The 23,698-nt window shown below is 37.4% G+C and overlaps 1 protein-coding gene across 1 annotated transcript in view; it reads left to right on the top strand.

Annotated features, from left to right (window-relative positions):
• The first annotated feature begins 3,727 nt into the window (after positions 1 to 3,727).
• LOC120631429 (anaphase-promoting complex subunit 1) overlaps positions 3,728 to 23,698 on the top strand; it is a 31,386-nt gene continuing 11,415 nt past the window's right edge. Inside the window, exons 1-17 of the mRNA XM_039901009.1 lie at positions 3,728 to 3,892; positions 4,304 to 4,496; positions 5,680 to 6,000; positions 6,434 to 7,761; positions 8,214 to 8,412; positions 9,337 to 9,497; positions 10,044 to 10,784; positions 11,579 to 11,729; positions 12,680 to 12,871; positions 13,829 to 13,982; positions 14,402 to 14,554; positions 15,110 to 15,353; positions 15,886 to 16,048; positions 16,586 to 16,674; positions 17,783 to 17,873; positions 18,158 to 18,331; positions 22,145 to 22,363. Of these exons, the coding sequence (XP_039756943.1) occupies positions 3,869 to 3,892; positions 4,304 to 4,496; positions 5,680 to 6,000; positions 6,434 to 7,761; positions 8,214 to 8,412; positions 9,337 to 9,497; positions 10,044 to 10,784; positions 11,579 to 11,729; positions 12,680 to 12,871; positions 13,829 to 13,982; positions 14,402 to 14,554; positions 15,110 to 15,353; positions 15,886 to 16,048; positions 16,586 to 16,674; positions 17,783 to 17,873; positions 18,158 to 18,331; positions 22,145 to 22,363 (4,597 nt within the window). The 5' untranslated portion in view covers positions 3,728 to 3,868. The remainder of the gene's footprint in view (positions 3,893 to 4,303; positions 4,497 to 5,679; positions 6,001 to 6,433; positions 7,762 to 8,213; positions 8,413 to 9,336; positions 9,498 to 10,043; positions 10,785 to 11,578; positions 11,730 to 12,679; positions 12,872 to 13,828; positions 13,983 to 14,401; positions 14,555 to 15,109; positions 15,354 to 15,885; positions 16,049 to 16,585; positions 16,675 to 17,782; positions 17,874 to 18,157; positions 18,332 to 22,144; positions 22,364 to 23,698) is intronic.

Genomic DNA, 23,698 nt, shown 5'->3' with positions numbered 1-23,698 from the left:
CGTTAGTAATTTAAAATACCAGAGGTTTGTCATGTAATACCTTAATTTCAGTATACATTTATGACGAAGGGGCCACGGGAATTAAAATTCAAAACTTACTATATACGTATATGATATATAAATATATTGAATATAATATACACAGTCATTATATTATGATTTCTAAAGAATATAAATGAGCTTATAAACTCGTGGCACAGATTAAAAGAAAAAGATACTTCACATATTCCGTATCGTATTATCAGATCGCGTGAGTTTACTTTTGATGATCGAACAAAACCTACTTTACTTGAAACGTACGTATGGACGCATCGTATCAAAGCGGCGTATCTACTTTGCGTATCATCACCAGTTTACATATTATGAGATCATGGTACGTCGGATCGTGCAAATGATATGTGGTCCCAGCTAAATAGGTATCTACGTTATATTTAGACATGCTGCATGCATGATATTAATATGACAACTGGCACACAAGAAACCGTAATTGTATTGAAATATCTTTAAACTAGACTAGGAGGTCTTAGTGAAAACTATCCAGTTTCCCCATACTTATTGAATACATTTTATTGCTATAAAGTCGCAATTGGCATAGTTTTTTTTAATAATATATATGGGTACTCTATGGGTTGCCCTTTCCGGTGTCTGGCGAGTGAAAGAAACTCACTCATTGAAAAGAGATAGCAATATTAGAATGAACCGATCTTGCGACTCATGCTAAATGTTTCCTGAATTATCACATAACAACCTATAAGAGTTGCGGATGTCATTACAACATTACAACCCCGCTAAGCCTTATGATTGTAATGACGTTTTTTACTTTTCAATAGCAGGCCTTGTAATGGCATAACCGAGCGAGTGGTGTAAAAAAATAGATTACAGTTCAACTTTTATGGATATGAAGCTTTAATAAATTATTAAAAACATAATTATAGAGAATAATTAAAGTTAAAAATTTTTTTTTTTTTTTTTGACTTGTACATAACGCGAGGAAATAACGCGATTACTTCTCTAAAAGCATGACTACTTTTCCTTTAATCTGTGTCTCTTAAGAACCCATGGGATGGATATGAATAATTGGTGCTGGCAGATCTGCATTACTTTAAGAAAGATAGGATGGTACCCCGTTGTTAGCGTCCTAATTTGACGGGGTTAATATTTATAATAGTCATTTATTTGTAACGATATTCATGTAACTTTAACTAATAATAGTGTCAATTACTACAGACTAGGGCAAGAAGCTAAACGTCAAACGCGAACAGACATGAAGCCAATCGGATTGCGAATAATCGTTTAGTATGCTGTTATAAAGGCAGATATAAATACTACTAACTATTGTGCCATATACTATAATAGGTACCTATTAGAGTTATTGTTAACCTGGCGCTTTCTTTCAGCATTTAAACTCAAATGCTGAAATCATATAAGCACTAGAATAATGTATGGCATTGCACAAACTAGAAAAGTTTGTTGCCAGGAATCTAAAACGAAGCCAAGCGGTCGACTATGTTTTTTGTTCAAATCGGCTCCAGTCTGTTCAAATTCATCGTTTTTCTTTTTCCCTTAGTCTGAGTAAATAACTAATAATAATGGGATATTTATTTGTTATTTGAGAAACACTGATCTGTGTTCTTTGGCATAATTACTCGCCGGTTCAAAGTGTTTTTATCCCTAGATTATTTTTAAAAGTTATATTCGTTCCGAAACAGTGACCTCTATCATTATCAGACACGACTGGCTGTTGATATACAAATTACAGCCTTAATTATGTCCCTGAAGTGTCAAATGTGACGTACGAGTGTCTCGGGAATAATATTAATAGATAGTTATTGAAAAAAATTGTAGTTACTTGAACACTAATTAATTTCACACTTAAAACAACAGAATCAATCGGAGCACTGACCTTTATTATTATAACACCGGACAGGCTATGTACAAATTAAAGATTTAATTTTGGCGCCATAAAAAGCGCCAATGTGACTATGTCTACTAGTGGAACTAGTTATACCGATAGGCTTTTTGCTTTTACAATTTATTTCTTTATTGCAAACACAAAAACATGATACAGAAAGAAATAACACTGTATCTTAAAACTAATTTTTGCGTGGAATGGTGGTCTTATCGCTAAAGACTGTAATTCAAATTTAATTATTTTTATTTTTCTGTACCAGAAATTGCGATACAAACATAAATGTATGAAGTAAACAAAATGATTTTAATTGGCATTACAGAAGTAGTAACTGAATAAATCAATGTATTACAGCGTAACATTTATAGCGCTAAATCTGACAACAATAAAGTGGCCTATCCTGTGGTAATAAAAAAATAGAGGTCAGTGAATTTGGGATGAAAACAAAGTGACAGCAGCCTGTTCTGTGGTCATAAATAATAGAGGTCGGTAATGTGAACACAACGCTGTTCAATATAATATAACCTTTTATGTAGTAATAAAGTTTATTCATATTTATATGTTGCACTGTTTTATTTTCTCAATAACTTGATAAGTTGGCACGTTCCAAACCCTATGAGCTAGGGCTTAATTATTAGACTTATGGATGGGAAATCAACTTTTGGGATGATACTCCTCGAATACGTCAAGCCGACCCAACAGACGCTAATACGATAAAGAGTTTATACGTAAATCGGAGTTTGTTGCCATAGAATTAAAAACACCGAACCCTCATTCCGCGCACGTCTGAAAACGTCCCGCGCACGTCTCCCTTCACACACGCGAAATGTTACTACCTCACAAACTTTCCCATTTTATGTTAAAAGTTATAGGCAAAATAATTATTGTCGACTGCTAAATGGTATGAAGGGACTAGTCGCCTAGCCTGTTCGAGAAACACTTCTTAGGTGGAGTGGTTTATTATTCTTCAATATTAGTCGTGTACATAGTTTCTGGGTTGTTCTTAATTCTAAGTTCGTCGCCGAAGTCTAACCGCTTCAATTAAAGTAGCCTGGTAAACCTCAGCTATAAACCCGACGTGGGAAATGTGACGTCCTATGCCCAGCTGCTTTATTATTTGCTTTATATTTTTTAACGCACGATATGAGGTACAGCATGAAGCCATAAAAATGTTTTGGTTAGGTCAATAGATTAATATCAGTTCGATAGATTATAAAACCATTATGGCAATCAAATGTAGAATTACATTCTTGGATGAATAGTTGCCATAAGTCGCTTGAGGGGAGCTGTAATACAATTTTGGACAATGTGTATCTTAATAGGCAACCGGAAAAAAAGTATACCGGACACTTATTTCAAGAAAATCTTAAATGTATTAAAAAATAATTTTCATAACATGAAAGGATTGCCCAATTAATATTTAAATAGAAAGAATCATATTTTTAATCTTTGGCTTACTCCCAACGAAACACGGTTAACGGGGGAAAAAATTTAAAGGTAATAGAAATATTAAAAAACCAAATGATCCTCATAAAACTAAATCGGAAAAATTACAGATGGATATTATCTAGTAAAATTTCAGACATATCTCGTTACCCTATCGAAGTAAGAACCCCATAAAAACTAGTTTCGGTAAAAAGCCGATTAAGGGTAAAATGACAAGAAAGCTAAAAAACAAAATTTTATGAACTTTATGTTCTTCTTTACCGCACTGTTGATGTTGATCTAGCAACACTGTTTTGTCCGAACTTTTCATCTGTCACAACCAAAATGAAATGTTCAAGTTTGACACTGTGACAGATGACAATAAATGTCGTTTTGCTTATGCGAATTATTGTGATCGGCATTTTGCAATAATTTCCAATTTTCTTAAAACCATTGTATTTAACCTGTGTTATGATCTGTTTTCTTACGTGAGGGTGTTAAAATTATATTATTTCAAATCTGGATGACAAAACAATGATTGCGGCTTCGGAACCTTTGGTTAGTATTAATACGATAAATATTTTTCATTGTTTATAGTTCGTTTAATGCACTTTCTATGATAAAATAAATTACTTTGTATGCATTAAAGGCATGCTTTCACTTGTATAATGGATAATTATCTGCTCTATGTAAACTTTGTAAAACTATATTTTCTTTTTGAAAATAATTAAGTTGACCCGCACAAAACCGAACTGGGTGACAATGCGCAGCTGAAGATTCTATAAATGGTACTGATGAGTGACAGTTGTGGTAGACAACATAATTTACAAAGGCGCTTTACATTGTGGAAAAACATGGTTCCCATAGGATGATAGGATTTTTATAAAACTAAAGGAACTGGACAAGGTCGCCGGTAAAAACTAGTTAGACTATAATTCATAGATTTGAACTGAAAATGAGAAATTTCAGGAGTTTGTACCGCATGGAAGAACAGTATTAGCAAAACACCCTGGGCAGATATACAGCAAAGGCCGCAATGTGTCCTCATCTGAAAACTCACTGCTCTATAAGTTAACAAACTTTGCTATCAAAGATGAGACCCTGGAGGGCAAGGAGGAGCAGGAGTGGTGGAATATTAGAGAAGTTTATTATAGAGTTGAAGGTAAGTTGATAGTAATCTTATGAGCTGTACTACCATTTTAGTTTCATATTATACTTTACAAACCAAGTCACACAGAAGACACTGTAAAAAATAAGACAAGAGTTGCTTAAAATTAGATGTTAATTCTTAAGCTAAACTTTTTTTAAACTTCAAATTTATTATGAAAATTAAGCTTTTTTTGTTTATTTGTTGTAGTTTTTCCTTCCATAGGTACAGTTATGGATTGATTACAAAGTAATTAATCTTTGCTGCCAGACAGCTCAGCAAATCCCAGTATTCCCAGTTTTTTACATGATTCCAGCTGCTTGCACAAGCAAGCTAAAGTGCAAAAGCACAAGTGTGATTATATCTTGCACTTAAAGTGCCTTTGGCTTTGCCCTGTGATCTATTTATCAATTAATTAATCAGCAGTCTGTGTGTCCACAGCCAGTGGCGTGGATGGAGGGTATGCAGAATATATTAGTATAGTCAGTACATATTTGCAAATTTAATGTATATTCATAAAAACAATTCTAAATTTAAGAAAAAAAGTGACTGCAATAATTTAAACAAATATATAATAATTTAAGTAAGAATAATCTTTCAGTGTAATATACTAGGTTACAAAAAATTCATAATAAGTTTTAAAGGAAATTTGATACAATTCTACAACAAACTACCCAAAAGGTTGTGTTAAACATATATAACTACTACAAGTATAACTACTACCATAGGACTACGTAATTGATAAAAAAGCTTGGGTGTGAAATGTTGCTCTAACCAGGTTGCTCTTCTAATAATTTGAAATGATAATGTGAGATGGTGATAACAGATATAGGCAAGATAAAAATATAGGCATTGTAAGAGTTATAAAAAAGCCTACCCTTAAGTTTTTATAACTTGAACTGGATTTTTTTTATTTTACATAATCTGCGTACCTTGTGCATACCCTCTATACATTCCACTGTCCACAGCTGAACATAAATCTTTCCCAAAGTGAGCCTTATCTAGTTACCTACTTCTACATATTTAGGTTTTCACTGTGCACTTATATGCTTTAGTAATTTCATAGACAACCAACATTTAAGAAATCAGCATTGCTAAAAAACGGTGGATACAACACAAAATATTGATATAAAGTAATTATAAGATCTAACTAGATTATAATGGCAAATAACTTTGAATTATTTTTCAAAATTTTCAGACATAAAGAACTCACTGCAAGAAGTTCAAAAAGAACCAAAATGTGAATACATGGATTACTTTCGACCACCGAGTCGTCTTAAAAATGATTTTAACATGTCTATAAAATCTGAACTCCTGAGCGGCATAAGAAGAGATGATATACCATCAGCTGGCCCATCCAGGTCAGGAAGTGCTAACAGTTCCAGCAATATGTCCAAGAAGTTCAACTTGAACTGTAGCCAGAGTAAGAAACCAAGGAAGAGGCCACTGAACCCAAAAACTGATTGTTATTATGAAGAAGAGTTGTATGTGAGGGGCTGCACTGCTGTTTGGTCCAAAGGTATATTATATTATTTTTGCTTTTTAATATGAACTTGATGAAGATAGACTACATTTTATTAGGGAATGGTTTTAAAATGGAACAATTTATGGGGGGGGGTTTTGGCAAAAAAATCTTTGTCAATAATTTTCATATAATTATGGAAAAATTATCTTGAAGAAGGATATCAAAAGGAATGCATTCAAACAAACTCTTTAGTCTCATTATTAGTATTTTTTTATTATTTATGTACCATTAATTGTGACTGTAGATACATGAAGTGTACAAAGGAAAGGTAAGTATACATTGTGTGGGTCTCCTTAAACTTAATAAAGATGTTAATAATTTTCAAGGACAAAGCATGAATTGTGTTATTTAACAATCTAGAAAGATACTGCTGCAAAAAACCATTTTATAAAGCCAATATTATTTTTAAATCACTTTTTCCCCACAGGTTTAATATCATCTCCAGCTACAAAGCAAACTGGGCCTGAACATCGCGAAACAATCGCTTGCTACACTATCGATAATACCATAAAACATGCCACTTTCGTCGACTTCCACGTAGACATAAACAACACTATGCTAATCGACGCGCTAAACTCACAAATAGGCGATTTCAAAAAGAATATAAAAGTCGAAGATACCACAGAGCATATAGAGCGTGAAGTTCTTCCCTCGATACTGCTTATAGATAGTAAATGTATGCGAGTCTACGCCATAGATGGCAGAGAATATATAGCAAGTATTCCCTTCCAAGTTAAAAAAGTGTGGCCTATGAAATACGGCGTTTTATTGGAGAAAGATGCAACACCTATATTACACAATTCCGTGCTACCTTCCTCGTTTTTAAAACTGAACGAATCTCACAACAGTTCGTTTTTGAAATCTCGAAATTTCCCATTTAGTATGAGCGCTCGATTACGCCAAGAGTCGATTTCTGGTTATGACCAAGATTGTCCTTTACCCACATGTTTTTCTCTAACCCATCCTTTGGATGACGTTATACCGATTCTAATGAAATCGTCCGCACAAGGTTTGCAGTACTACAACGATGGTGACTTACAAATCATCTTCGTAAGCACAGATCCCAGTATAATACTTCTTTACGATTGGAAATTACAAACTCATTCGTTATGGAAGATACGTAAAGCCACCCGTGATGAATGTTTGGCCATGTGCCCAAACATGAATTCCTCGTTTAACCAAACATGCGATTTCGTTGGTAGTCCAATGCATAGTATGAGGAATCCCAGTTTTAACGGCAGCCAGTATCATTTGAAAAAGGGTCCTGAAACTCCAACACGGTCGAGGCATAATAGTCCAATGGCTAATGTTTTTCACCAACAAGGGCTTTCACCGCACTCGTCGATTGGCCAGGCTAGTTCAACTACTATGATGTCAAATACTATCGGCCAAGCACCCCCTTCACTGCCTTTATATCCTGATATTTGTCTAGACCATATATGGACAGACAGCCAAGTTATAAGACGCGACACAGTCGAAAGTCCGAATGACATCAAAGCGTTCTTACACACAGATTTGGTCGGTCACGATTACTTATGCTTTATGGTTAAAGTAAATGGGGTTACCAGGTTACAAATTGTGAGGTTGCAAAAATCTCATTCGCACGGGCAATTGTCTAAAACGAATATCATAGTCGGGTCTATATCGTCGGCTTTGGCGAAGGATGCTGTTGTGTTGGACCATTTGAAGATGATCGCGCTGATTGATGAGACTGGCAACATTATACTGCAGTCTGGCAACAACTTTGTTGGCAAGGTATGTTGCTCTGGATTACAGAAAAATTTTTGGGTATCCTTAATGACGTCAGAGGTGATGTTATCGGCTTCCCTTTCGAGGGGACCGAATGCGAATCCCGGACGGTTATGTGCATTTTTAATTTTAACAATATATCACATGCTTTTACGAAGAAGGAAAACTTCGTGAAGAAACCTGCATGCCTGAGAGTTCTCCATAATGTTCTCAAGGGCTGAAATCTATTAAGCCACACTAAGCCAGCGTGGTGGCTTATCTTTTTTCTCATTCTGCTGTAGTGGGCCGGCAATGGGTGTAGCTTTATGATGAAAGACGTCAACCCGATTCAGGGGGCGAAATAGACGGAAGGCATTAAAGAGAGTTGGATTTTACGGAAAGGTTACCATAGTGTAGCATTCCAAAAAAATACGTTTTATATGTTTTCAACAAAATTCTCTTGCTTATTACCTTTACAGGTACATGTAGGAGGTATTCTAGCAAGACTTATAGACTCTCCGTACACAAAGCAGTCGACATTCCAATCTCCGTTTCCAAGACGCAGTAGTCTCTTGCCAACTCGATGTGATGCAACCTCGTTCGACGACTCCGCGTTACATTTACTGTCACCTGTACTACATTCCTCGGTGTCGAGGTTGGAACCAAGAGAGAATTTAGGTGAGATATGAGGCTCAAACTTATAGTTTGTTTAACAACGTCCCGAAACGTTTACAATATGCATCACGCAGTCTAATATACATATAAACACCCAGACGCTGAAAAACAGTCATGTTTATCACACAAACATTTTCCAGTTATGGGAATCGAACCCACAGCCTTGGACTCAGAAAGCAGGGTCGCTGCCCACTGCGCCAATCGGCCGAGTACATGGACTTGAACGATTAAAAGATACCTCCCGGTGTCTTAGTCGTTATCACTTACCTGAAATAATAGAATGGGGAAAAAGTCTTTTCGCATTATAGTATGTATGAACTTGTAATAAAATCTCTTTGGCAATACTATTTGTATCTGGCTGGTTTTGGTATCATTAAAAGTTTAAATTTTAAAGATGATAAATCCAAATTCAAATGCGACTGCGACCAACTGATAAGATTAAAGCAAGAAGTTGAGAGAAAATGCGGCGGGAATTAATGATCTGTTCATTAATTCCGGCCGTGAAGTGTGTGAAGTGTAGAGTGTGGTTTTTCATCGTGATAACTCTAGACCTCACACATATTTAGCCACTCAGCAAAAATTAAGGGAGTTCGGCTGGGAGCTGTTAATGCATCCGTCGTATAGTCCTGACCTTGCGCCTTAAGTTTTCTACCTGTTTCAGTCTCCCCCTACCTAATATATATATATATATATTAGGTAGGGGGACAGCCCGACAGATGGCGCTGGGGTCAGCTAGTATATATATATATATATATATATACTAGCTGACCCCAGCGCCATCTGTCGGGCTGATTTGTGAATCTAAACCATCCAGGGTACCACCCAAACGCATACCGAAAAATTCATTGAAATCGGTAGGAAAATATATTTTTGGTATTATGTATGAACGCTTTATTAGTGCCCGTGATAGGTATTTGAACCTAACAGGTATACGCAGCCTATGCGACGCAGCCGGCGCCCGAGTAAGCGTTCGGTCTGAAGCGGGTCAGTTATATCGTATAGCGTTACCGGAACACGTATGCTCGCCGCTCGTCACTCGATGCTGCGCTGCCTTTAGCACCGCCTTGCCTAAGGACATCACTATGCAGGTGAGAACTGCACTAAATACTCGATAGAAGAAGTGGCCACTTTGCTGAAGTCCCATATAAACAATGAACAGCTTAATTTTCTATAATCTTTCTTAAAAATAAATAAATATACCACGACAATACACACATCGCCATATTGTCCCAAAGTAAGCGTAGCTTGTGCTATGGGTACTAAGATAACTGATGAATAATATATAAATAAACACCCGAAACTGAATTATATTTATGCTCATTACACAAACATTTGCCAGTTGTTTGATTTGAACGGCCTTTGACTCAGAAAGCAGGGTCACTGCCCAGTTGGCCATCAAACTCAAAATGTGTACTCTTAATTTATTTATACATTTTTTTCGAAGCAAAGTTTCATTGTGCGTTGTGGAGTTAATATTTTTGGAAAATAAAACCGTCCTAGCTTTAGTTTTAAGTTAAATGTCGTTATCATCGTGATCTCAATAATGGAAACATATGTGTTTTTTTAATTGATTCTTTCGCGGTTTTATCATTTGTCTTAAATAAAATACATTCTTAGTTGTATGAAACTTTCAGGTCATAATCAAATGGTACGGCGTGCGTAACGCACCAGGCACCCAGGATATAACTCCAGGGCAGGAATGGGCGATGTTCTCCGACCTCATACTATCCCTGATAGGATACGATGTAGAGAGACTTTCCCAGAGTCGTCAGAACGAAGAAGAACAGGTTGAAGTCGTCACTAAAAAGCAGAGAACCTCCAGTGACGGCACTCAGGACGACTGGGAGTATCTGCTGAACTCAAAAATGCACAAAACCATTGGCAACTCTTTAGCAAACATGCTGAATCTTAACCAAATACAGTCAGAAACAACAAGACATTCGAGAACAAGCGAAAAGCAAGACGAAGACGCTGAGAAACCAACGCTATTTAACACCAATTCTTTGCTATTTCCGTACACAGTACACGTTTTCTACGCATTCCACTTACTGTACGAAGATTTGAAACTTAATTCGCTTTTAGCAAGCGATTTGAAGCCGTTATCGGAATTTCTATACCAGATATCGAGGGACTTATGCTTGGAGAAATATGTGGCTCATTATTGGCTAGATTTTCCTACGGATTACAACTTTGAGTACGATGAGGGCGATAGTCAAATGAATGAAGCTATTTTGAAGAAATTAACTCAACCTAACTACTTTAACACTGAGCCGGCGAATATATTTAGTTACATTAACTTTTTGTTAAAAGATGTCGACGTTGGATACTATCCGTTTATGCCAGATGTGAATCACATGTCACGCGATCTTATAGAGGTAATTATGATTCAATTTTTCTCAAAAATATTGCTAGATTTTGAAATTAATTATTTCATAGATTTAATTAACATTACGAGATATACTCGTGACCCAAACAACAGTTTAATACATCGAGCCGGATAAGCTTTGCGTTCCTCAAAAATTTACTTTGTTTTTAAATTCCTTTACTGCAGTCTCAGCTGCTGATAAGTGATGATGCACTCTAAGATCGTAAAGGGTTGTTAGTGTAGTGTTCTCAGCTATGAAAATCAGTCCAAGATGGCCGCAGCCACAAAATGGCAGATTACATATTGTTTTGACAATTCCCTCGATATGGGTATAAAACGAAAAAGCTTGACTAGTAGAATACACTATAACGAATTGCAAATCCAAGATGGCCGCTACCACAAAATGGCGAATTATATTTGTTTTTCACAACCCCTTCAATATGGGTATCAATTTAAAGGGCTTGACAAGTAGAACAATGATACACTATATAGAAAGTGAGGGTTTTTTTCATATTATTAAATTTATTAATTATTATCTGTAAAAGTTTAAGTGGCCAATAAAACTAATTGTTAATGTTAAATGTGTTCCATGATTATTATCGAATGTTCTCTGAAGTCCTATATATATGACATCCTTTGTTCCTTATCCTTTATATATATGAATTGTAATATATCCTTGCCGATCCGCAGAGCCAGGATGCAAACTCGCAGCCATTTTTTTTGTTTGCATGTCAAGCCATGAATTGCGGTCCATGATCAGTAGAGAATGTTCTCGGAAGTCCAGTATATATGTATCTGCGACAGATCCTGGCGACGGTTGGTTGCGGATCCGGCGCCGGGGTGCAAGCGCTCAGCAGCCGCGACTCCGTAGCCGCCAGCAGCACCCCGCGGGCCCGGGACCCGTCCCCCCTGCACACCCCCCACGCCAGGGCTGTGATGCTGGCTTGCGATAGAGGTACGTGCATACATTTAACTAGGCAACATGCCCGCGTTTTTCGGCCACTTTCATTATGGACTAGCAGACGAGGTAGACATGCGAATATGGTAGTGTGGAGTTAGATGGTGTAGCAACAGGGATGCTTAACATTTGGCTCCACGCAGAGGTCAGCAGACTCTGGATGGTCTCGATTGATTGGCATACGGAGAATTGCCATACGTAGCGCAATGGCGATCGCTATAAATTTAAGTAGGTCCCGGGTTAATTTATAATTTATGCATTTTCTGTGGTCTGGTGGGAGGCTTTGGTCGTGGCTAGTGACCACCCTACCGACAAAGACGTGCCGCTAAACAATCTAGTGTTCCGGTGCGTTGTCACGTAGAAACCAATTAGGGGTATGACTACCTTACTCCCTAAGAGGATATCCCGCTAACATCTAAGACTGCGTCATCACTCACCACCAGGTGAGATTGCAGTCTTAGGCTATTAGTAGTGGAATAAACAAATACGGAGGCCTTGTGGACACGTACTTAATGTGCCATCTTCGACTCACAAAAATTACACGTTAAAAATTAACTTTACTTCATCATGTCCACCAATGGATGTCCACTGCTGGACATAGGTCTTTTGTAGGGAGTTCCACAATACACGGTCCTGGGCCGCTTGCCTCCAGCGGCCCCCAGCGACTCGCCTGATGTCGTCTGTACACCACCTCGGAGGCCGACCTACGCTGCGTTTACCGGTGCGGGGACGCCATTCCAGAGACCTTAAGACCCCAACGTCCATCGGTTCTCCGAGCTATGTGACCCGCCCATTGCCACTTCAGCTTCGCGACTCGCTGAGCTATGTCGGTAACTCTAGTTCTCCTACGGATCTCGTCATTTCTCATCTCTGAGTAACTCTGAGCCTTAATCTGAGTTAGCGACCATGTCTTTACTTACGACAGTTTAAGTTGTAATAACTTGTAGGTATAACGCCTCGGGATATCGACAACCTGCCGCCCGCGTTGGCGCTGATGCTGGTGACGATATTCAGCCGCTGCAAGAGCGACCCGCCGGTGGACTGGCCGCCGGAAGCTTACAACCTGGTCATGAGAGAGGATCTAGCGCTCCAAGCGGATATCGCTGACACCATCAAGTCTGCTGATGAATATATGGAATGTATGTTTGATTTTTTAATTAAAAAAAAAAATTAAAAAATATATTTTTTAAAATATCTTCAATGTACATGAACATGATCCGTTACAGTTTTATTCAAAGTATAGATATTGTTACGGCGAGTTTCCCTCGTATTTTATTTGTACGCAATTACACATAAACGCTAAGTACTTCTGGCTTACTTTATAAGACTCATTTTCGTTAATTACGTTACGGTTCATAACTATGCACGTGATCTATGCGTCAGCGCATCGCCGTTTTAGGCGATTCAGTTGTCCTTTGTACTCCACTCTGAGCAAGACGATATTGCTGCCCTCTCTTATTATGGAGAACGACCAGCGCCGCGACAATCTTTGAAGGTGTTAGTGCTGTGGGACTGATTCGCCCCGAAGAAAGACCACCCCCGAGCACAAGTAAATAAAGTAAGTCGTAAGTGGCTGTCAATTTTACTTAACGTGTGTAATTGGTATATATAAATACTTGGGAATCTTTCTACTGTGTTCGTCAACACTATGCCATATTCAAATTTGTCTTCCGCAAACGAACCCCCTGGAGGAGCAATTTACATGACCCCCCGTATATGTTAATAAATAAAAGAAATAAAAAAATACTACGACAATTCACACATTGCCATCTTGCCCCAAAGTAAGCGTAGCTCGTGTTATGGGTACCAAGATGACCGATGAATATTTTTTTTATGAATAATATATACATAAATACTTATAATATACAGATAAACACCCAGACACTGAAAAACATTCATGTTCATCACACCAGCATTTCAAAGTTGTGGGAATCGAACCCACGGACTTTGACTCAGAAGGCAGGGTCGGCCGTCAAATGGTTCAATCAATGGCATCATCTGAATTAACTTTCTCTTTATAAAAAATGATGAAACGCATTCAATTAGTTAAGTTTTCGTTGTACAAAAAGAAAAAAATAAAATAATACGCATTACAGCCCTGGCATTAGAAGTGCTAGAAAAGGACACTGCATACACGCAACTGCCCCATCAAGGTGAAGAGCCGCCGCAGAAGAACGACGATGACACCAGCACTGGAATGGAGCATCTGAACACCAAGTTGTTGAGCCTTTTGTACCCGAGGGACCATCGGTAAGTCTACTGCTTGATAGCTTTAAAAAGGATAATGCATAATATACAATCATCATCAATTCAGAAATGTGGGATGTGGGATAATGTACCTCCAAAGCCTCTAGAGTATTATTTCGGTTTTCATTCACACGTTGTATATATGTAAATGACTATATATTTATATGCATCTTTCTTCTTTAGCTGTGTTTTATGTCATTAGTTACCTGGGAGAGATCGCTATGTAGCAATAAGGCCGATATTTTTTTACAGTATATACCTGGTGTACAGTAAAAGTGTGTATTCACTCATTTAAAGCACATATATTAGAGCTAGAGACAAGAGACGAGAGATTGAGAAATCGTTTAAATCTTTTAGCACTTTTTAATATAACACAAGAATAGGACAGGAGTGAACTTTTCAGAAGTGTTCAACCTTTTCAGAATGACAGAAGTGTTCAACCTTCTTCAGTCTTCTATCCCGGTGACCATCAACTTGACCCAGAGACCCGAAGTGTCTGATCACGATTTCATCGAAGAGCAAGAGAAATATCTTTACGCCATCAGTACTAGGACTATGGCGTTGCCGGTGGCGAGGTTTGTTTATTACTTTTATAAAGAATATATTACTTTTGATCCTGAATTAAACTAATGTCCCCGTCACCAAAAGCTATAATTATAATTGTGATAGCTCATTAGGTACGAGACTTCACTTTCGGGGGCCGATTTTGAATCCCAGCACACATCTCTCAGTTTTCTAAGTTATGTGTTGCTTCAACGGTGAAGGAACACATCGTGAGGAAACCTGCACGCCTGAGAGTTCCACATAATGTTCTCAAAGGTGTGTGGAGTCTACCGATCCGCACTGGGCCAGCGTGGTGGTACGGCCTTAACCCCTTCTCATTGTGGGAGGCGACCCTTATTCTATAAATGATGATGACGACTATATAATCCTACAAAGTGAAATTACTCATTGGTTTTGATTTACACGTAACATACGTGTTATACAAAACCAACTTTGAGTTGATTGATTATTTGCTGTTGATTAAATTGTCACCGTAATTTATCGTAGAAGTTTACTTTTTCTGTTAGTCTGGTATCTAGCGAGAAGCTTGCTCTAGGAGACTTTAAAAAAAAGGTTTTTCTCTCCAGAGGCATGGTAACCCTGCGCAGTCTTCCCTGTTCACCAACGGAACCGTTAACTCTGCCGAAGCTCTGCGTATCCGGCCGTGGCCCCCCTCCCCGCTGCAACACGATCACATTGGGCGGGGGAGACACGCCCCCCCACTGCTTGCTGTGGCCCACCTTCCACAACGGAGTGGCGGCGGGTTTAGCGCTGGTGCCCATGACCGGAACTAGTATTCACTCTAGCTGGATCATCTACAACAAGCCGAGGGTAAGTCGTTTTATGTGCTTCTTCTTCTAGTGCTATCTCCTTTCAGAGGTTGCCAACCCTTAGGGCTAACTGAACTTTACTAAAACTGCTCTAAATAGTGGCTTTGTTATCATGTTAAGCCACTGTCGTAGATTTTTTTAGCCATGAAATTCGCCTTCGACCAGGCCTACGCTGGTCCTTTATGTTGCGTTGAATAATGGGTAGGATCAGGTCGTAATTTGGATTGCGTATTATATTGTCCTAGATGCTCGAGTTTTTTCCTTTGTACACTTTTTAGAATCGCTGAACTACCGCATTCACTGCAACACTGTTACGAACATGGTATTCGATCATTAAAAGCATCCGCTAAGAAAGGATATTTTTAAATTCCAACCCTCTTAGGGTTGGAATTTAAAGGGGCGGATAAGAGGGGCGATGGAAGTTTCACAAACCAGCCGCGGGCGATCTGATTTAAAAAAATCTCACTTGCCCCTAGTTGGGTTGCCTCCATCCTTTTAAAAAAATAATCAGTAAGCAAAGGTCTTCCTTTCAGGGTACTCAGGACATGTCGACGGAGCACGCTGGATTCCTACTAGCTCTCGGACTTAATGGACATCTCAGGGATATGCCTTTCATGAACAAATACGAGTACCTGGTCAAGTGTCACGAGATGATCAGCATTGGTCTCCTTTTGGGCCTAGCTGCTACGTATCGAGGTGAGCTTAGGAGGTGTTTTAATTCCAGGCACAAATGGGACCACCTCCAAGGTAAAAAAAAAAAAAACATCAAAATCGGTGTATAATTGGCCTAGTAATCGCGTAGCAAAAAAGCAAATAACAACATGCAGTCGAATTGGGATTCTCTTTCTTTTTTTTAAGTCTGTTAAAAAAGGAAGTGCATGCATCCTTAATTATTTTTTCGTCAGAGTCCACGCATAAGTTTAAGAACCTGATCAGTTTTAGCTTCTTCTGTAATTCATGGCTACCAACGCTCTTAGCTCTGCGCTTTACAAGGTTTACCTTTATACTGTATATGATATTTATATGTAAAGAATACATATAATATACATTGACGGTCGATTGGCGCAGTTTGCAGCAACCCTGCTTTCTGAGCCCAAGGCCGTGGGCTCGATTCCCACAGCTGGAAAATGTTTGAGCGCCTACTTTGGGGCTAGATGGAGGTGTGTGTATTGTCGGAGTATATATATTTATTTATTATTGAATAATATGTAGCTTTTATTTTGTGTTATGAAGGTACAATGGACGTGCAAGCCACTAAAATGATGAGCATCCACCTGGAACCTCTGCTGCCGCCCACCTCCATCGAGTTAGATATCCAGCAGGTGAGTAGAAAACTGAACTATATATTTAAGGCTTTTCTGCCGCAAGGCTGTCTTCGGTTGTATCCTGAAATGTGTCCTTGTATGTTTAAGAAGGATTTAAGACAGTATAAAGTGAAATCAAATATTTATAACTACGTTAATAACCTAAAAACTGAAGCTATGAAAATTCCAAACGTTCCGAAGAAGACTACTACAACAAATTAGCTTACCTTTCTCAATTCAACTACCTATTACTTTCATTTTAACCCCCGACGCAAAAACGACCGTGTGTGGGTGTGCGTACGCACGCACGCACGCATGTTTGTGTGTCAGAACTTAAAAGCTCCCGAACTTAAAATAAGTTGGGTGTAATTAAATAAGTTCTAAGCTACGTTTGAGGAATAATCTCCAAGATGGCCGCCGCCACAAAATGGCGGATTTCATATGTTTTTTACAACTCCTTCAATATGGGTGTCAAATGAAACTGAATCAATTGACTAGTAGAATACTATACAAAAAAACATTTCAAATCCAATCTTGCCACTTGGGTGTGAATTATTGGTTAGAGCAATAATTACTATAATACGACTTTGCTACAAGTTTAAAACAAACTGAATTTTTTAAGGGACATCTCCAAGATGTCAATGGGTAGTTTATAGAATTGTATGCAATTTCCTTTAAACGAATTATGAAATTTATGTAACCTAGTATACAGTGCGAGTAAGTTTATTCTTACTTCGAATGTGTAAATTATTGCAGTCACATTTTATCCGAAATAAACACAAGTGTTTTTGAACATACATTAAATTTTCAAATATGTACTGACTATACACTGTCATTATTTTAAAATAATTAAATTTATCTCTCAAAGACTCTCTCGGATCCATTTTGTAGATCAAACAAACAGCAGCAACATATAATATACAGATAAACATTAAACACACTATATATTATTCGGTTGTTTTTTGTTTATGCTCTCTGTAATGAACAATTGCTAGCAAATTAAATAGTGGAGTAGATAAATTACACATTACAAATTCACCTGCTTTTCGCGGAGTGTGGCAAATTAGATAACGTATTCATTGTATTTGCTCAACAGTTTTTCTAAAATGCTCCATCTTTATTTTAGGGAGTTCAAGTAGCTGCACTGCTAGGAGTGGGTCTTTTGTACCAAGGCACGGCGCATGCGCATTACTCGCAAGTTCTTCTCAACGAAATCGGTAAGTCGATTACCCAGAATTTCAATATATCGCCTTCTTCCAGTCTCGATCAAAGGCTAATCTAAATAATTAATGTATTTGAATGAATGAATGATTAAACATTTATTGTAGACCAAAGAAAAAAATCAGAAAATAAGAATATGTATTTTTTAATAGTATACACTACAAATAAATATTAAACAATGTGTTAGGTGCATTATATTCTGTCTCTGAAACTTATCTGTAAAACCGAGAACCTTATAGTTTTTGAGTAAACCACTGCCAGACACGTTGTTCTGTGTTAGGCAAACCGCCGGGTCCAGATATGGAGAACTGTGTAGAGCGGGAAGGGTACGCGCTGGCGGCGGGCCTGGCGCTCGGCCTGGTGTGTCTGCGGGCCGCGTCCACCACGCCGCACTTGGCGCACATCGCGCCACAACTGAGGACCTACATGCTCGGCGGAGACCGACGCGTCAACGGTATGTAGCCTGTATCTATTATTATATTATAAATGTCAACAAAAAACTACTTAACCGATCCTCATGAAACTTTGTACATATATTCTTGGAAGTGCTAGAAGTAATATAGGATACTTTTTATCCCGATATTAAGCTCGGTTCCTTTGGGAGAGGGGATGAAAGTGTTAGACGATTTTACACCATAACTCAAAATTATAACCGATTTTAATAATTATTTTGTACTATAGAGGTTATAATATGTGTTTAATTTTGTTTGTGTAGATCTGAATGTGGTTGTAGATAGAGGACCGAACTCCTCAGCGGACAGCACGGACCCATCATTTAAGGCTTAGAGATACTGAATACTTTAATTTTTTTTAGAACTGCAACTGAATTGAACGCCACATCAAAAAACAAAATCAAACGCAGACGAAGTCGCGGGCAACAGCTAGTAATAAATAAGTTCACCTTTATTGTCAACAAGCCTACAGGTTAGCCCGCTGCCATGTTAGACTACATATTACCGCTAAGACTGGTACATAGCGATTTGCATCTTTGGAACACCCTCCGAGTTCTGTGTTCCTTAATTTATAAAACCTTGGTATCTTTAAAACAAGAGTGAATAGACATCTTCTAGGCAAGCGCTTCCCATCTTAGGACACATCTGCACTTTCCAACAGGTGAGATAGATAAATAGATAAAGTCTTTATTGCACACAAAAAAAACAGTGAAAATATATATATATAAAACGCGCAAAGGCGGTCTTATCGCTCTAAGCGATCTCCTCCAAACAACCCTTTATGGTAGAATTAAGTTAGGGAAAACGGGATAGTGCAACAGGTTAATAACAGACATTGAGAGATGAGATTATGGTCAAGCGATCTTGCCCTAAAATATTGACCCTGCCTTGCATATACATACAAGAAACATGCAAAGTCATACATACATGCCGCGCATGCGCAAACAAAACTTGGTCCTATCGCGATCTAAATTAAAAATCCACAGCACCGGCCCAGGCCCAATGTGCACAAAAATGTACATCGAAATCCCGGAACATAAAAGAAAAAGAAAGTACAAACATATTAACAAAATCCTTAAAACATTACGTGCTATAGAAAGCTTATTATAAAATGAACTACTTTGTAAATGAAAATATTTAATAATGACAACAATAAGTCCTCACAGGGTTTCATTTCAAATGTATACATTAAATTGACATTCGCTTTTAAAAATATAATAAATATGTTACCTATATGACATTGTTATGGAATTGTAATTGAATAAATAAATAAATATAAAAATTATATATATACATATATCTTATTTCTTTATTCTCTTTTAATAATAAAGTCAAAAATATCTTTATTCAAGTAGGCCCACAGGTGGCACTTTTGATGCGTACATAAGAATTACACGGTAGTGAGATGATGGCGATAACCACATTCGTAAACTTAAAACTAAAGCTACGAGGATTCCAAACGCGTCCCGGTCTAAGAAGCCCACAACAACCTTAGCCGGGTGTTTTTTTTTTTGTTATCACCATCTCACAATGCCATTTTAAATTATTAGAAGAGCAACCTGGTTAGAGCAATAATTTACACCCAAGCTTTTTTATCGTTTACGTAGTCCTTTATACTATAATAGGACTTTTCTATAAGCTTACGTTTAATACAAACTTTGAACTTTTTAAGAGACATCTCCAAGATGTCAATTGGTAGTTTATTGTAGAATTGTATGCAATTTCCTTTAAACGAATTATGAATTTTATGTAACCTAGTATATTGCACTGTAAGTTTATTCTTACTTCTAATGTTTAAATTATTGCAGTCACATTTTTTCTTAAATTTAGAAATGTTTTTATGAACGTACATTAAATTTTCAAATATGTACTGACTACACTGTCATTATTTTAAAATCTTTAAATTTTTCTCTCATTGACTCTCTCGGACCCATTTTGTAGATAGAACGAACAGCCCTCTTCTGCAGCACGAAAATAGTGCTAATATCAGCAGTGGCGTGCACTTCATACATGCACAGAAGCACTGCATACCCTAATAATTTTGTATTACTCATGGATTTTTCCATTTTATGCGATTTTCCTTCTTTATGCATACCCTGGTCAAAAACCCTGTGCACGCCACTGAATATCAGCAGCATTACCCCAAAGTAAAATTCCATATGACATAATGCTGTGAAAGTAACTAAAATATACCAGTCTCGCAGTTTCTACGTCGGTCATATGGCGTATCTTCTTTACCGCATAGGCAGCAGAACTAAGCCTGTTCGATAAATTATTTACATGAGGGCCCCATTGAAGTTTAGAATCTAACGTTATTCCTAGAAAAACTGTCGTATCCTCCAGTTTCAGTTCCTCATTATTAAGTAGTACAGTGGTTTTCACGTGTTTAACATTAGGTAAAGTGAATTTTATACACTTGGTTTTTATTCCGTTAAGAACCAAATTAAATTAGGGTTATGGCTAGTTCCAACGGCCTTCTGAGGGTACTTGTTGGCAGGACTGATTGTCAGTACCTGTGCCATTGCTGCATGGTACACGTGCTTTCCAATCGGGCATGCTCGAAGGGTTTTATATAAACTTTTTCCTTAGGCTAAGTTTACTAACAACTTAACTTAATTTTAACTTTGTATTTTACTAACCATTTATGATCCAAGTCGGTCGAAATAAATGAATTTTATTTATTTATTTATTTATTAGCTTCAAACCACTGGACCACTTTAGCGAGAGAGTTGTTTACGTCGTCAAAAGCTAGTTCACGTCGATTTATTTTAAAAGTCAGTGATGTATCATCGGCAAACAGAACTATCCCGTGTTTGTCCTTGGCAAGGTAGGGAAGGTCATTAATGTAAATAAGGAACAGAAATGGTCCTAATATAGACCCCTGTGGGACACCTATTTTCCCAACTGATCCATTAGACCGTTTTCCATTCACGTCTACTTTCTGAATTCTATCGCGTAGTTACTCATTAAGTCTAGAGCTATACCCTGAATTCCATAGTGGTGTAGTTTCCTAACTAACGTTTCGTGTTGAACACAATCAAACGCCTTAGATAAGTCACAGAACACACCAAGTGCATCACGTGACTCCTCCCAGGCTTCAAATATGCTTTGTATTAGCTCAACACCTGCGTCGATTGTTGAGCGACCCCGTGTGAAACCAAATTGCTTAGTATGAAGTAAATTATACTTATGAAAATGGTAAAGTAATTGATTTAAAACGAGTTTTTCAAAGATTTTACTGAAAGTGGATAGTACAGGTACTGGTCTAAAGTTAGTGGGGTCAGAAGTACTACCCGATTTAAACAATGGAACTATTTTACTAAGTTTCATTAAGTCTCTAATCTATACAATTATTAAATATTAAGGCTAATTCGGGTGCAACAATATCAATTAATGATTTGACAACGTTTACGGAAATGCCCCACAGATCATTTGTTTTTTTATTAATTAATAATTTAAAGGCTTTAATAACGTAATATATTAGTTATTATTAGTATGTACTTTAGTGTGTAAATTTATGTATTGTTTATTGTAATTGCGATTTCCCGTCTCTCATGTATATTCCTATCGTTAAGGTTACCTGGCAGAGATCACTTTTAGTGATAAGGTCGCCTTTTGCGACCTTATATTTTTTTTTTTTTTTAAGTATATTTTTTATTTCTCCTTTACTACGCAATAAAGATGTTTAAATAAATAAATAAAATTAATAGTCTATTAATGATAAAAAAAACAGGTGAGATTTCATTGAAGGACTAACTTTAACTTGTAGTGGAATAAAACAACAACAAAAATGCATACCATTGTAAACTTTTCAGGGTCGCAAAAGGACAGATACAAGCAAAGCTCATTCGCTATCCGAGAGGGCGGCACAGTTAACTTGGACGTGACGTCACCGGGAGCGACCGTAGCCCTAGGGCTGCTGTACTTGCGATCCAACAGCGCAGCCGTGGCGGAGTGGCTCAAGCCACCAGCCACTGCGTATCTACTGGACTTCGTGCGACCTGATCTGCTCATGTTGAGGGTTATAGCTCGGGGTGAGTGATTCGGCCCATCTCTCTCTCGTGCTGATACCCTAGTAGATGTGGGTACTTAACAAACATATTTTTAACAAATCAGTCCAAAATTAATGAATTTGCCTGTTTTCTCAGTCTAAGGCCGTGGCTTCGATTCCCAGAAGTGGAAAATATTTATGTGATGAATAACATGAATGTTTTTAAGGGTCTAGTTGTTGATCTTTATATTATAAGTATTTATGTATATTATTCATTAATCATCTTAGTACCCAAAACACAAGCTACGCTTACTTTGGGGATAGATGGCTATGTGTGTATTGTCGTAGTATATTTATTTCAAGTAGGCATAATATTCAAATAAGAAGGCTTAATGCTTCTGCACTAAAGCTAGGCAAATGGAATGCCCACTGACTTAGGCGATGCCTATCCAAAAAAACGTTTCACCAACTCTAATGTGATAACTCTTGGTGAACGGTTGATGTATGCCCAGGAATCTCCTTAGATTAGGCGCTACTTATTGAGGCAAGGCATTGTTCGTCGATAGTTAAAACGGGGAGTCACTCAGCATGTGATGAATAGCTATCGATGCTAGGAGATAAATAATAATAATAAATATACTAAGACAATACACACACACAAATTTTTTTTCATAATTGAAGAAAGGGACATAATAAGCATTATTAAATTTGGAATTCTAATAGAATCATTACAGGACAACAAAGGTGTCTCAACATTTAATTTGTTCAAATTTGTCTCAACAAAATTGAAAGTGTACACTGTCAAACCTTATAGCTAACTTCAAGAGTGATTTTTTGTGACGATTTTCACGCGTATTGCAAAAATTTACTCTCATCCTTTTTTCCGTAACGCGCCAAAAGAAGTATAACTTCAATATACTAAGTTATAAATCGCCATGTTTTATTATAACTATTTAAGAAAAACAAGTAGTTAAATTCACAGGACATTTATTGGTTTAAACTTACAGATTGAAGTTTCCACTCATCATGTTGAACCCGTCATAGACAGATGCATAGATTTAACATAAATCATCTTATACAGATAACTTATTATGAAACATATCCCTTTTATAAATAATATTAATGTATTAGTTTTTTTATTTTATAAGTTTAACCTATTAGTGGGTCTCACAAGGCGGCCCGTACGAGTTTAATAAAGACTGCTGTCGGAGACAATACCATTGCTATTATTAGAATTAACTACTTGTGGAGCACGTCTATTGTATGAAGATATGAAGCCTAATAAATGCATTTTGAAAACTTCTTTTAACTCCTGCCAACCCGCATTAAAGCAGCATAATATTTTAATCCATATGCCAAGCAATGGCAGATACATCTG

The sequence above is a fragment of the Pararge aegeria genome, chromosome 18, assembly GCF_905163445.1.
Source record: "Pararge aegeria chromosome 18, ilParAegt1.1, whole genome shotgun sequence".
In the NCBI taxonomy this organism is placed as follows: Eukaryota; Metazoa; Arthropoda; class Insecta; order Lepidoptera; family Nymphalidae; genus Pararge; species Pararge aegeria.
Note: the sequence above shows the minus strand (reverse complement) of the source record. Positions and strands in the feature narration are given on the sequence as shown.